A 14,789-nucleotide genomic window follows, 5' to 3' on the forward strand; every position below is an offset into this window, starting at 1 on the left:
GACACTGAATCTAATACAAAAGTAGAACCATCTTTCATTTGATTGAAAAATAGGCAATAAGAATACACGTAGTATCGAATCTAACACTAAACATACACGTAAATGATTAAATGTACTTTCTGTGCCTGTATTTTCTTATTCAGAGCAACATACGTATCTTCATCTTATCTCATATGAAATTATTACGTCTACAACAGGATCACATACTTAAGTGAAAATAGGTAACATGTTCTTAACAATTTAAAAGAGGTATCATTAAATTTTAATTTTAAAAGACCTCTAAAATATAATGCTATACTTTTTATCTTGTACATAGATTCATTAAATAAATGGTGTAGCATAGTATATAAAGTCGTACCACTACATTTGCATAAAGTTTTGTTGTTGTAATGTCTTTGTTGAATATTTACAGCTAACCCTTGTTCAATATCACACATTTGTATCAATGAATATAATTTAATTTGATATAACGTAATGCATAGGTTCAACGACGGTAGCCTTAATATTATTATTAATTTATATTATATTATTGTTAGTATCATATTAATATTAATAGTATCTGAGTACTAACTAGTCTTTCATCTTTAATACCCAGACCATTTAACATACCAAAATAAAAGTGTTACGTGCTGCTGAAAGCTGATAAAGAAAAATTTTGATGAAGATCTAAGTTATCCAAAGAAAGTTCCGAATATTGTCACGAAACTTGCTACAGTAGGCATCACTAGTAAATGAGCCAAGTTGTCGAAAAAAATGTATTCTATAATTACATATATGTAACTAAAGACATTATAAGATTAAGGTATCGATAATTATTTTATCATGTTGAATTAAGTATTTGCTTCTTAAATTCTAAAAAAGTTTCTAAAATGCTGCTATATATTATATCAAGTTGATTTAGTATCAGGATTTTAACAAACATATATTTAACAATAACTATGAATCTATCTAAATCTATCTATCTGTCACCTATATCTATGTCTGCATATATATAGATCCCATCTCATCTTCCCATCACGTTAATGAAACTATAACGGATAATCTGTATTATAGTTTATTTGAAAATTAATTTACAGAAATTCCTTTAAAATTTAAAATAATTTTTAAAAAATGTTACTTTATTTATTAGTTTATTTTATTTTGATTAACTGTTTTTGACATAATTACTGTATATAATGAATTTCAAAATTATCCCAAAAAGCAAGGGAAATACATGTTCTACGGAAGTTTTTGTAGGTCAATTTTTTAAATAAACTCATTATTTGCTGAGTCATTTAATGAGTCGTTAAACTAGCTTGATAAGAAGGAAAATGTAATAGATGCTTTTAGAAAATATAAATTAGAGAATATATCATAATAATAAAAATAGTGAAGTATATTGAGATGAAAATAATTAGAAGTAAAGAGAGCTTCTAATAATCCAATTTCGATATATTTCCTTATTTTTATTACTGTACTGTACTTTGATTTATGTTTTCTTTTATTCATTTTAGATTTTGTTATTTTTCTATATAGACTCTAATTTTCACATTCACATAGAGAATATATCATAATACCTCATATCATAGTTCACTAATAATAAAAATAGTGAAGTATATTGAGATGAAAATAATTAGAAGTAAAGAGAGCTTCTAATAATCCAATTTCGATATATTTCCTTATTTTTATTACTGTACTGTACTTTGATTTGTTTTCTTTTATTCATTTTAGATTTTGTTATTTTTCTATATAGACTCTAATTTTCACATTTAATTTAAGATGACTATTTATGTTAGATTTCAGATGTCATTTTAATCATTACTTTCAATTACACTTGAAACAAATTTCAATTCTTTATTTTATTTATTTATTAGAATATCTTATTAAAAAAGAACTGATTATTTGGTAATTTGTTTCATTTAATTGTTGAAAATGCCAAGGTGACAGACAAAATCTTTACATTGAAAAATACTCAGTTGTGCTTTCCTCATTCTAGAAGAACAATTTTAGTGTAAGAACTTTATTAGTTAATATTGTAGTAAGATGTATTCAATAGTGTTGAATTTAATCTTATTATAGCAGTGATTCATCTTTGTGCAGAACCTAGCTTCTTGACTCATTAGAGGAGAACTTAATTGAACGAATATTAATACTTTCAATCCTACGTCCGAGTAGGACTCGTTGTACTTTATTAATCGTGTGCTCCTGGTTTGTAGAAAGGGCTTCAAACTGGTTTTTCACGCTCGCCGTTGCCATGTTTTGAGGAACAGAAAAATAATCCAATGCATGTAGTCCTGTTTCGCAGAAAGAAAGATTTTATTTATCACATCGGTTTATTGAAAATCTGTACTGCATAGGAAGGCATCGATATTTGTATTACATGTTGAAAAATGCCGATAATTGTATTACATGTCGAGAAAATTGATCCCATCCTTTGGAAGTTGATTCCAACGTAATATTGTAATCACATATATGAATTGCAACTAAAGAACAAATTATTTCATAAATTATTAAGAAAGTCAAGATGGCTAGTATACTAGCACACGTTGCGCGGAAAGTATCTGGAGCGATTATTTCCACTTCTGTTCTGCTTATTGCAAAGCAAAAATCAGTTGTTGTACACACGCATGCTTCAGCAAATAAATAAATAAATAAATAAATAAATAAATAAATAAAAATCTGAAGATTTTGCTTCCAATTTTGTGTGCAAGACTTTATGATCGACTTTAGAAAAAGTGTCAATAAACGCTACAAAAGAAACATTCCAGCAAGCGACAGTACGCCTATGTTTGTTTCATTTTACTCCACTTGTATTGAGAAAGGTATAAGATATTGGGTTGGCTTCACTCTACAAGGTCGATAGTGACGTGAGGAAACGGGTTACGAGAGCAACTGTACTTCCTCTTGTTCCTCTTGAAGATATACCTGATGTATTTCAATATATACGAGACGATGCACTCGACATCCCAAAGGCACAGGTTTACTAGACTACTTGGTAGACACCTATGTTGACGAACTGAATACAACTTGAATGTTGAAATTATAATCCAATAAAGACAAAGCGATATTAAGAGTCGCACCTGTATACTACATTTATTAAGGTTCATGACACTATTGTTCAACGCAAATTATTATTATTATTTTCATTTTCGTGTGTATGTGTTGTTCTCGTTGCAATGTATTACGATTGGATTTGCGCGCCAAGACTCTATTGCGAGTTATACTTCTTTCTTAGATTAAAGTTGGTGTTTTTTTTCTTTCTTTCGCAAATATTTCTAATATTGAGATGCTACCAAAACTTCTCATGCCATTCTGCGAAACAGAAGGTAATCGAGTTGAACTACTCGTCAGTATTTAGCCACTAGGAGATCTGCAGAACAGGAATGGGTGAACTTGGCAATGTTGCACACTGATAACGCACTCTGCGAAACAGGAAGTAATCCTTATTAATACAACTGGATGGAGCCCGAGCCTAAGACGGGTCTTACATATAAGTCTTTCAGTTACATTTTGCAAGTGATGATCGGTTGTCAGTTGCGTGGGAAACTTGTTTGAAGCTCGCATCTAGAAAATAACATTATTTTCCTGATATTTAACGGTTGGGAACATCTTTTTCCAATTACACTGTGCCACCAGAAAGAAAACTCCTTATAACTAGTTTTCAAACATTTTTCCCTGTTCGAGCTCTTCCGTGGCTAAGCGGTTAGCGTACGCGCCTTTGGCGTGGGAGGCCCGGGTTCGATTCCCGGCGGGAGCTCATGTGGTTCGGATTCCACGTTAGTCAGTAGGTCTACGTCTCATATAGCCTCGCTGCTGAACGGGACGTTAAACTCAAAATCAACTCAACTCATTTTTTCCTGTTCATGTTTTTCGTACATTTTCTATGTACACGAAAACAATTTTGTTTGGTGCAACTTTGTAGCAATTTCACTGATTATATCGATAATAAGCAGCTTTTTTCAATATTATGCTGTAATTTTTTTCATATAAATGAAAGGGCATTTATTTAAAGTAATTCCAACCAACAATAGCAATAAATGTTGTGCACATCCTTAAATCTGATAGTCAAAGATCGTTTTAGTATGCATTTCATATCTCTGTCCTTTCAAAAAAAGAGGAGTTAAAGGAGTTAATTGACGTTCCAAATATAATGAAGATATAATTACTCAGTTCTATGTATATGTAGTGTCCCTAATCCTAAGCCCCTTGTGTCTCAATCACGGGCGTTATTTGGAGTTCTAGGGGAACAATTTCCTCCCTGAGTTGGAGATTTATATAAATTTTAGTTAATAGAATAATGATATACCAATGAAAAATATGAAATTTTATTTATATCAGGTCTTGCACCCTCCAAGCAAAACCTGAAATGACACTGCTGTGCTCAATCCATCTCTTCACTCCAGTTTTTGCCTTTCAGTTTTCTATATGCTCCCTTAAATCGTATGGGCAAGGAACTGGTTACTCCACTTCTACTTTATGCTGGAACTATATGTAAAATTTATTTTACAGGAAAGGCCACTTCTAAATTATCAAGAGTATGCAGAACTTTAGTTTACAGAAGATATAAATTATGCATTTGTAAAATTATGTGGTCTTGTAATTTTCTTCTTTGTTCCTCCTTATGGTAAGTGTAACGTATTAACAACATAACAACCTTTAGTTAATATTATACTACTGTAGGATATAAACTAATTTAACATGGTAATATGTAGTATGAAAATAAAAATAATAAATTCATGTGATGGACGTGAAATTCAAAATTCGAAAGTATGTACCCCCGCCTCGAAAGTATGTCTCAAAAACTTGGCATGATCATATAACTTTTCTTTTCTTTTCTTTCTTTCTTTTTTCTTTTTCTTTTCTTTTTTTGAAAGATTAGGGATTAATCCGTTCATTTTAGTTTTTACTGATGACATTCGTTATGAAAAAATATCAAAGTTGTTACTTTCTATTATTATTATTATTATTATTATTATTATTATTATTATTATTATTATTATTATTATTATTATTATTATTATTATTATTATTATTTTAACTCTATGATATATCAGATATTTGTTAACAAAACATCAAAACTTCAGAGGTTACCTAAATATAATTCTTCAATCAAGGAGAAACTACAACTAAGTCAAAATAGAAATAATGTGAATGATACTGAAAATAAAATTATACAACTTATTGTTAGTAATAAGGAAGGTTTCCTAGTGATTATCCGGCTTCTAACAGCAGTATGATTTTGATCAGAAATAACTTGATCGGATAAACATATTTTGATCTACCTGTACTGTCGTCAAACACAAATAATACACATATCACCGTAAATCATGATAGAGGATACCATAACGAAGAAGTGTGATTGAAATTATTAAGAGCTATTGTCAATTATCCACTTCGCTGGGTTAATATAAGAAAAAAATAGTTACATGTTCCGTTAGTCAGTCACTTTTTACTATTACTGAATATATATATTCCCCTCCTCCTCTCCGAAGTTGCACCGTCAAAGTGAAATGATAAAAAACATCCCAGGCCAGAATCTCATCTATATAGAAAATTTGATCGAGATTAGTCACATGTATTAAGATTGGTCGGGTGGTTCAAGAGATTAAGAGTCACGAACATAGTGACATTCAATTTTAAGTATTAGATTAGATGAAAGTACAATTTAAAGAAGAATGTGTACGTATTTCTCGTATATGTGTAATTGTGATTGCGTTTTAATTAATTATTTTGAGAATGACAATTATTATTTTAAAACAAAGATAAATACATCATATCAGTGATAAAATATTGTATGAATATATATATATATTTTTTTTTTAAAAAAAAGAAAATATTCAATATGAGTGACATTGCATGGTTACCAGCAAAAATCACATGTTTCTCAATCAATTGGCTTGTAAGAAACGAAAAGAGGGGAGTTAAGTAGTGTTTTTCAGTAGAATAGTTTTTATTATATCAATTAAAATCGTACTTGAATTGACCAATTTTCTTTTAATGACGTACAAAAAATTTAGTGGGTATGCATATATACATAACTTTAATTCTGATTCCAAAAAGATATATATATATATAAAAAAAAAAAAATCAGTGACTTAACAGCCGCCATACAACTCAGAAGATCCCCGAATTACAGAGACCCTTGTATTAAGATATGAAATCTATAATAATAATAATAATATAATTCTTTATTTTATTTCTAGATTTTTCCGCAACAGGAAAATCAAACAAAATGATGGACAAAGATAAAAAATGTTAATGAACTTTTCGATATGCTGAATTCTCTTTTTAAATCGATCATTTTCACTGTACGTATGTTTTTAAAAATTAGCTTATATATTTGATTTGACTAGAAACGTTCATCATTTGGACTGTATCTTCATATAACCAGTGAGATAGAAAATTATCTGAATTTAGGATTATTAATTGTCTTCTTAAGAGGAGTGCTAGTTAATCAAGAAGTTAAATTACAATATGAATGAAATATTTCCTGAGAAAGGAGAACTATTAATAAATATTAAGTGTTCTAGGAACCCAAGTGCCAAAAGCGATATAAAAAAAGACCAACAGAAAGTGCCACTTAAGGTTGTAATAAACGGTTGTGGCGATTTTGACAAAATGAAGCCAGACACCACACAATTTTGTAGCAAACACAAGAATCTTGCATCGAATTTTATAGCTCAAGTTTCTAATCTTCAAGAAAAGATGAAACATAGTTGTGTTAAAAGCCATGTTATTAATACAAGTATCCCAAATCAAAGAAACAACAGAAGCAGTTTGGAGGTATTTTGCTACCAACAAAACCAATTAAGTGAATCAGGTACCCAAAGACCACAACTAAGCCAGAAAACATTTGCTCATGCGAAATGCAAACATCAAACGCATTCTCAAATCCACCAAGATCTGCAAAAACATAGCTCGGATGTGTCTAAACATATCACAAATGACAAATCACAATCTCCGATTCGTCAGCAACAGAGAAGCCAATCTTTAAGCTGGCAAAAGAAATCTGTACACGAATCACAATCACCAGTCAGTTATGATAAGAAACTGTTACGAGGGAATCAATCCCCTTTACATAAGACAATCGTCTACGAACTACAATGTCAAGCCAAACATGGAGATATGCAGCAGCTTGTAAGAAGAAAGATGTTGGCAAATGAAACAACATCTCAAATACAGTATAGTCAGTTACAGCAAGAGAATCATTTTTCTGTGCAAAAGAAAACTACGGATGAAGTACGATCTTCGGTCAATAATGGACAACCACAACAGCGATATCACTCTTTTTTTCTGCAGAAGAAAGCTATGAACGAAATAATATCTCAGATCTATTCACACGAAGGGCTGCAAAAGCAGAAAAGATGTATAAATGAATCACAACCTCCAATGCATCATAAGCAATTAGAACAGAAAATGCGATTGAACGTTTATAAGAAGTACATGGAAAAGTTTGGAAAAGTTTGCAAGCATACGCTAGATAAACATCGTTGTGTTTCTGCACCAGCATCCACAATTGGATCAGAGTTACAGACACCGCCAATAAACATTAAAGTTTCACAGACAAATAACCAGCATATGGCATATGAAGAAAAACCAAATACTTGTGCAGGTACTGTACATGCTGTCAAAGAACATTCGCTGATGCATAATGACAAAAAGTCCTCGGAAAATAAGTTAGAAGACAAAAGTTTTATGAAAGACGACGATGAACAGATGAAAGACGAAACGTTAGAAAGTTCTTTAGGTAGTAATATCTCAATTGAAACAGTATACATTCTTCCAAAGACTATTGAAGGTTCAGATTCAAGTACAGAGACTGTAGTGGATGAAGACGAATATTTGCTAAGCGAAATTAGAAAACAGTTGTGCAGTCATGACCGAGTACAAGATCTAATCACAGACTCTGTGAAGCAAATTATTAGACACACTAAAGGGATATTTTCAGCTAAAAGTAAGGAATTATGTAAATTTTCCTCAACGACCTGTGGTAAAAACCGACGGGCAAAGATGTTTGCATTTACTAATTGGCCGAACCTTCATCAAACCGAAAACGAATTAGACAAGCTTTATACTTTTGACCCTGAATTCAAGAGAGAGAGAGAAGCTAGTATTAGCCAGCGTTGTTTACTAGGTTGTTCTGGAAATCACGTTGGGAATCTAATTCCATCTATCAGCAATGATAAGGTACAGCGAAAAAACGATGTAAAGAAAAGTACAAATAACGAACGCGTTGACATAAACATCTTTTGTACTACAGGACACAATAAACAAACAAATTCAGAGGGTAATATGAACCAAAATATGCAGACTGTCGAAAAACTGTCACCTGTTGAAAGTTCAATCAGTAAAAGTCCAGTAGAGGTAAATGTAATTGATACAACTCTTTGTCTGAGAGCACTTGATAGAATCAAAGAAATTGTTATGGAACACAAACTGAAGACAGAAGATACACTTAACCATACATCATCTAGCACATCATCAGTTTTAGGAGTATCAAATGAAAATTTACTGAAAGCAGTAGATGGCATTGTACGTTCCCTAAATACTAAAGTTCGAACTTCATCCAAATCTCAGTTATTAAGCAAAATAAGCTCATCATTGGAGACATTATATTTGAGAAGACGGTCTTTTCGGTCAAATTCTAGCAAAACTGCAAGTTTTAACAGGAAACATTATGTGGATGTGCGTAGTAGTTCAGATATTGGATTAGTTCCAGAAGACTCAACGCAAGAGTTGAACAACAACTCTCTAATTGATATAATTCCTATGATTTTTCTTATGATAGCTTCTTTTTTGATTCAATTGTTGTTTCCTCCTCAAGATACATGTCATTGGACTATTTAGTTTGTTATTTATGTTATTGCAATTGTTTGATTTAAATATATTTGTTCTGTTATTGGCAGTTTTACATTTGAATCCGACATTTTCAGACATGGTGTTACCATAGCTTACCGTAACCTTTATTTAAATGTATGACAAAGCTACGTGTGCTTACTACCGTCCTTGTTGCAGAAAGAGTGCTATAAGACTCAACAACTATACTTGTAAGACTTGCTTTAGGATAAACCACACAAAAATGGATGTCATCTAATTGTATTCAAGGTTGGTTATTTGGTTGTAAGTTTTATCTTGGAAATAGGGCTAACGATTTTCATGATGATCTTGCGTTTCCGCGTACGAGAAAGCGATTTAGAAACCGGTCTTAGAAACCTCATTTAGAAAGCCTTAAGCGTTTCCATGAAATGGGATAAATTTACCGTTTTAAGGACAAGAAAGTTTCGTCTTGGGTTTGTTACTGTTAGGAGTTTATCGTTCATTTTTTAAGCACCTATATTACATGTGACGTGTACTTATTAGAGATGGGCACTCTCATTTATTTTGTAGTCATGAGGGCCTCCCTCACTGACCCTCAACATCATTATTAGTACATGATGATGAGGTCGAATGAGGGTGAGGGCATCGCTATTGCTTGAGGGCGTGTGAGAGTGAGGCCACCAATATTATTTGAGGATGAGGACGAGTGTGAAAGAGTGAGGTTACAAAAAATGTCAATTTCTGGTATCTACATTTTACTTATTTAGTTAAACTTCCAGATATAGTATACGATGCCGATGCTGGAATCATTAAATATCATCAACAATATCAACAGTGGGAAAGGGACTGAAAGGCTATTGGATAGGGCCTCTATTTAAATATATTATCCAGATATTCGCCTGATGGAACTAAGGAAGTCCCTGGGAAACTCTTTGTTATGACGCCTGGCCACCAGATTCGAATCCCAGACCTCCCGATCATGAAGCAATAACGTTAACTCTATCCGCTTGAACTAAACGAACTCCTAGTGGGAATTGAATCTCTGCGCGAAGGGCCCGTATTTAGGTAAGTGCTATTCTGTGCTCGAGCACAGGGCGGCAGAATTTAGGGGGCGGCAAAATTTTGGATTTTTAAAAACGATTCACAATAAAATAATATTAAAACTAGCAACCTGCAGAGTTCCACGTAAGCGCCAGAAAATATGTTAATGTGTTTAATTCGCTCTAATTACAGTAGTTACCGGTAATAATTAGCTAGCTTATTTGGTTATTTTTTAAAAATCATCCTCTCCCACTCCCACCCCAAAGGTGAGGACGAACTTGAACATCATGAAAACTGATATCGTTAAACTCAGTTACCTCGAAAACTATGAATTCAACATTAATATCTGTCGTTCTTGATTACTTTTGAAATCTCACCCCCATAGGCGTCCGAAGGGGAAGGAAGGGTGGGGTCAGGCGCTCACGAAAATGTATTAAATTTCTTAAGATTTTCTTAATACAAATAAAAAATACCAAACGTAATATAGAAACGAGGGAGATAAGCCCCCCTATTTGGGGAGGGGAGTATGAGTTTGAAGTTGAATTAGATTAAACTGTCACCTTTCTTCTCAGCGACTCCAAAAACTATGAATTTAACTGTAATTGATCGTTTTCGATTATTTTAAAAATACTCCATGTTATTCTTATGGGGACTTTGCACCCCATATATATATATCTCAGCTCAAGTATGACTTAGGATACCTGGAACAGGTCATTTGGATCATTTCTCTCAGAGATATATCGGTTGATTAAGAATTAATAGAATGCATTTTCTCCGGACAGTAAATTAAAACCTGCATGAATAAATTACATGCCAGTATTGAGAGAATGGGTCCTCAATGGGTAAGTGGTTAAGCTCGTTGCCTTGTAATCAAGCGGTCCCGTGTTCGATTTACGGTAGGGACACAAGTGGTTCGGATCTCAAGTTAAGCTGTAGGTCCCATTCTTAGTACGTCGTCATCGTCCCATAGAAAGCAATGGCAAACTACAATGGGTTCACCTTGCTCAGACACCTTCGAGTCAAACAGCAATCTTCGGGCGGAACACGACATCATAATCATCATTGAGAGAATTGAGCCATTGAAAATTACGTTGTAACTTTTGTAACTTGTAACACCTAAACTGCTGTTCAACAAGACCTGGTATGTTTGCAAAATCACGGCTTGTTTCCTTGTTTGAGACGTGCGGGGTAGGAGCGGCAAATTTTTTAGAGCACAGGGGCGCATAATATATAAATATGGGCTTGGCGAAGGGTGAGAATGTTTAGCCTTATTTTCAGAAGAAATCTTCGTTTCGATTAGAGAGAGAAAAAAAAACATATTGATGTGGCTTTAGAAAAAAAATATTTAAGGGAACATAACAATTCTTCTCCTTTAGGAAGGTTTGCCTTTGGTGCCAATGTCTCGAATTCAGGAAAGATAAACCCTGGTGAAGACAGTAAACCGGATCACGAGAAACTTACATGTATGGAATATAAATAGCCAACGTTATCCATTAACATGTTAACAAATAGACTCCATTAACGAACTCAACCAAAGATAATCGCTCTAGCTATCCATTAAAATAACCAGAATTTTTAAAAAATCGCAGCCGTTCAAGAGTTATCGCGGAGTAACAGACGGACAGACGGACGGACTAACAATACAATTTTATAAGTCTTACTGTGTGCTACTAGTAGGAATTTCGTAGGAGCAACTTGGTAAACTTCATGTATGGAGCTTGGTGGTTTTCATGGGAATGGGGTATACCTGAGAGCTGGATTTAATTTTTGGCCGCTCCTAGGCCGAAAGGTGTTTGCCTTATCCTCACTTCCTCCGATATACAAAATTTTAACATAATAAACAATAAAATTTATTTTATGCATATTTTTGTTTCAATGATTTTTTATAAGTTTTAATGAATTGTCATATTGAATCTGCTGTAAAGAAACATTTGAATTATTAGAAATTTATTTGCTTATTTGCTCTTAAGTAAAGCTAAAGAGAACGATTAGATTTATTTTTACAACATGCACTAGTGCAATAATAAAAGAAATTCGTTTTGAATTTTCGTCCGTACTAGTGTGAATATTCAACACTAAAAATGTCACTAAAACGAATAATTGTTTTGGTTGTTGAAATTTATCTTTCTACTGTAACAAAATTATTATTTTGATTACAATAAATAAAACCATTTCTTCCTTTTCAATATTGTCTCTTTTTATTTACACTAAAACGAGCAAAACGCACTGATCCGATAGCGATGGTATGGTAGAATGTTGTGAGGTGTGATGAGCAGAAGGGTGTTTATTAACAAAATGACTAGTTAATTGAATTATTACTTGGGGGGCGTTTACTATGACTTTAATCATGTTCATTATTATTATTATTATTATTATTATTATTATTATTATTATTATTATTATTATTATTATTATTATTATTATTATCATTATTATTATTATTATTATTATTATTATTATTATTATTATTATTATTATTATTATTATTATTATTATTAAACTTTTGTATTTTTTTTATTTTACTTCTTAAATATTCGTCCTCCCTCTCCCTAAAGAACATAGCACAATTAGTCCTGGACTTAGTGGTAAATCCGGCTCTGGGTATTTCACAAGAAAGCAATTTAGCTTTAGGAAGTAATTTGAAAGAAAAAAAACTTATAAATTGATTAGCAAGACATTGGCGCCGTTCAGAATTGTGTCATGCCATATTCATTGTAATAGAAATCTTATGCTAGGAAATATAATCGGAATACAAACATGAATGCGCGGATCCATCTCAATTCATTAGTCATTTTCTTCGATTTAGGAAAAAATAATAATAATAAAAAATATGATAAATGATAACTAGTGCATTCGTGGGAAGATAAGGTGAACTATTTTCTTTAAAAAATCAGAAATTTGGCATTTTATGAATGCTCCAAAGTCACAATTTTCGATATTAAAATCAAACTGTTGAGTTATACTAGAAAAAAGTAATAAATAAGCATTTTGTTTTCTAACATTTGCATACTGTATAATAAGACTATAATAGAAAACATTACTGTGGGAAAGAATACTTTGTAGTTTCTACAACAGAGAATAATTGTGAATCCATCATTGGTGTTAATAATAGTCAAAGGATTCGGGAAGAAAATAAAATGACAAAATGCAAGTTTCTGGCATGAGTTGGCAATGTGTTTATTCAATTACACGTGGAGTATGAGATTTGCGCACGAGAATACACGAGATAATTTTCGTGACGATATTCGAGATGTGACAGAGCTCTTCCATTAGAAATACATTTTTTGAGACAAGACATCACTTTAACGACACATTTTTGAGACGAGATAGTTGCAACTCTTGTCTCATGCTAACCCAAACAAAGATTATCCATTGACAAAAGTATCACTTATCATTTTATCATCTTCTCCCTTCAGAGCTCTTTAATAAACTCTAGAGAATGTAAAACAAAGATTTCCCTTTGTGTTGAAAACTAAGATGGAACAAGAAAAAATTTGATTAAATGAATATTGGACTTTTTGGATCAGGGGTCACAACATTTCTTGAACAACTCCTAAATAGAGTTTTTTTTTTTTAATAAGCACATCATACTGAGTTAAGTGATAGTTTGGGTTTGGCTACACTATATGTAGTTCTCCAGATATAAGGCTTAGAAGAAAATTATTGATTGATATATATTGGATCTTCTGATCCAAAAATCTGCTTTCTTTTTCATGCAATTTTCCTCCGTCTTACCTTATTATTCCTCGTCGCCCATTTGCAGTAAATGAGTTTTAACCTAATTCTTGCGACAAATTACGTCATTTGCTATAAATTAAAGTAGGTCATGAAAAGAAATAAATATACACGAAATTCGTGCTTGTATTCACATTACGAGGTATATCGTAAATATTTTAGTCTATGAGAAATGATATCCATCTTATTTATGAACCTCAAGGGAAATTATGAGGACAGGGTACTACCAAATTGTAAACAATTTAAAGCACCACACCCTACAGAGAACACACCCTTTTCATGCTATTATTAGTTGTCTTGGCATTTGCAACTAATATTTGCAGAAAAATAATATGTTTAATTTGCTGTACTTGTGTTTCTATTTATGCATAGACTAATTAGAGCAGGGGTGCCCACAAGGGGGAGCTATGACGCAAACTGCGTCATTGAAATATTGGGGGGGGGTTAAAATTATATAAATATGTTTGATGAGGGGGGGTAAAATTAATCGAAAAGAAGATTTTTTCATGGAAGAACACCTACGGATAGACAATTGGGGGGGGGGTGCATCATAGACATAAGGGGGGGTGGGCACCACTGGTAGAGGGTAGTTAATCAGCATCATATCTTTCTTACTGCTGATCATAAGAGTATATTTCCTTTTCTCTACCGTAATAGGAAAAAAAGAAAAAGAAAATATATTCTTTTAGCACAATATCAATTTTACACAGACTAACGAGTCGCTGGAGTAGAAAACTATCTATACGTGAATTATTATCAAACAATATAAACATTGACATGAAAGTAGTTTATATTTTTCCCATAAAAATAAAAAAAATCAACATTAATCATCCTTGCTTCCCTAAATTATTATTATTAAATTTACAGCACTTAAAACAGAATTACAATATGACAAATATAAGTATGTATTACAATATGTATTTTAGTAGAGGGAAAGAGGAAGGTTCTTCACCAATATAAACAGAGTTTCTTTTTTATAATTATTATTAGAATAACACTATACGGAGAAACGCTAAGAGGATTTTTTCCAAGCGGGATAAAGGCAGACACACAAGCAAAATCGTGAATACGCACAGTTTTAAGCACATAGTGCAATCATGTCCAAAATTTAAGGGAATGTGTAGATAACAGTAACAATCATGATCAATTGATTCAGAAATGTTTCTGCTCACTCAGAAGACTAGAAAAGATACCTGTGGACAAAACAAACGCGTGTA

The 14,789-nt window shown here is 32.3% G+C and overlaps 2 protein-coding genes across 4 annotated transcripts in view; one reads left to right on the forward strand and one right to left on the reverse strand.

The window, feature by feature from the left end:
- Positions 1–14,789, reverse strand: part of LOC145690770 (uncharacterized) — a 132,067-nt gene that overhangs the window by 16,677 nt on the left and 100,601 nt on the right. The window lies entirely within an intron of this gene.
- LOC145690764 (uncharacterized) lies at positions 1,897–8,884 on the forward strand. Its single transcript, XM_081766001.1, has 3 exons — positions 1,897–1,990; positions 4,489–4,603; positions 6,183–8,884. Exon 3 carries the CDS (start codon positions 6,454–6,456, stop codon positions 8,824–8,826), a length of 2,373 nt encoding a protein of 790 aa, XP_081622127.1. The 5' UTR covers positions 1,897–1,990; positions 4,489–4,603; positions 6,183–6,453; the 3' UTR covers positions 8,827–8,884.

The sequence above is a fragment of the Thermobia domestica genome, chromosome 1, assembly GCF_964235325.1.
Source record: "Thermobia domestica chromosome 1, izTheDome1.hap1.1, whole genome shotgun sequence".
NCBI classification, from domain to species: Eukaryota; Metazoa; Arthropoda; class Insecta; order Zygentoma; family Lepismatidae; genus Thermobia; species Thermobia domestica.

Excerpts from the sequence above, each read along its gene's own strand:
- LOC145690764 (XM_081766001.1), top strand. The coding sequence starts at position 6,454 with ATGAATGAAATATTTCCTGAGAAAGGAGAACTATTAATAAATATTAAG.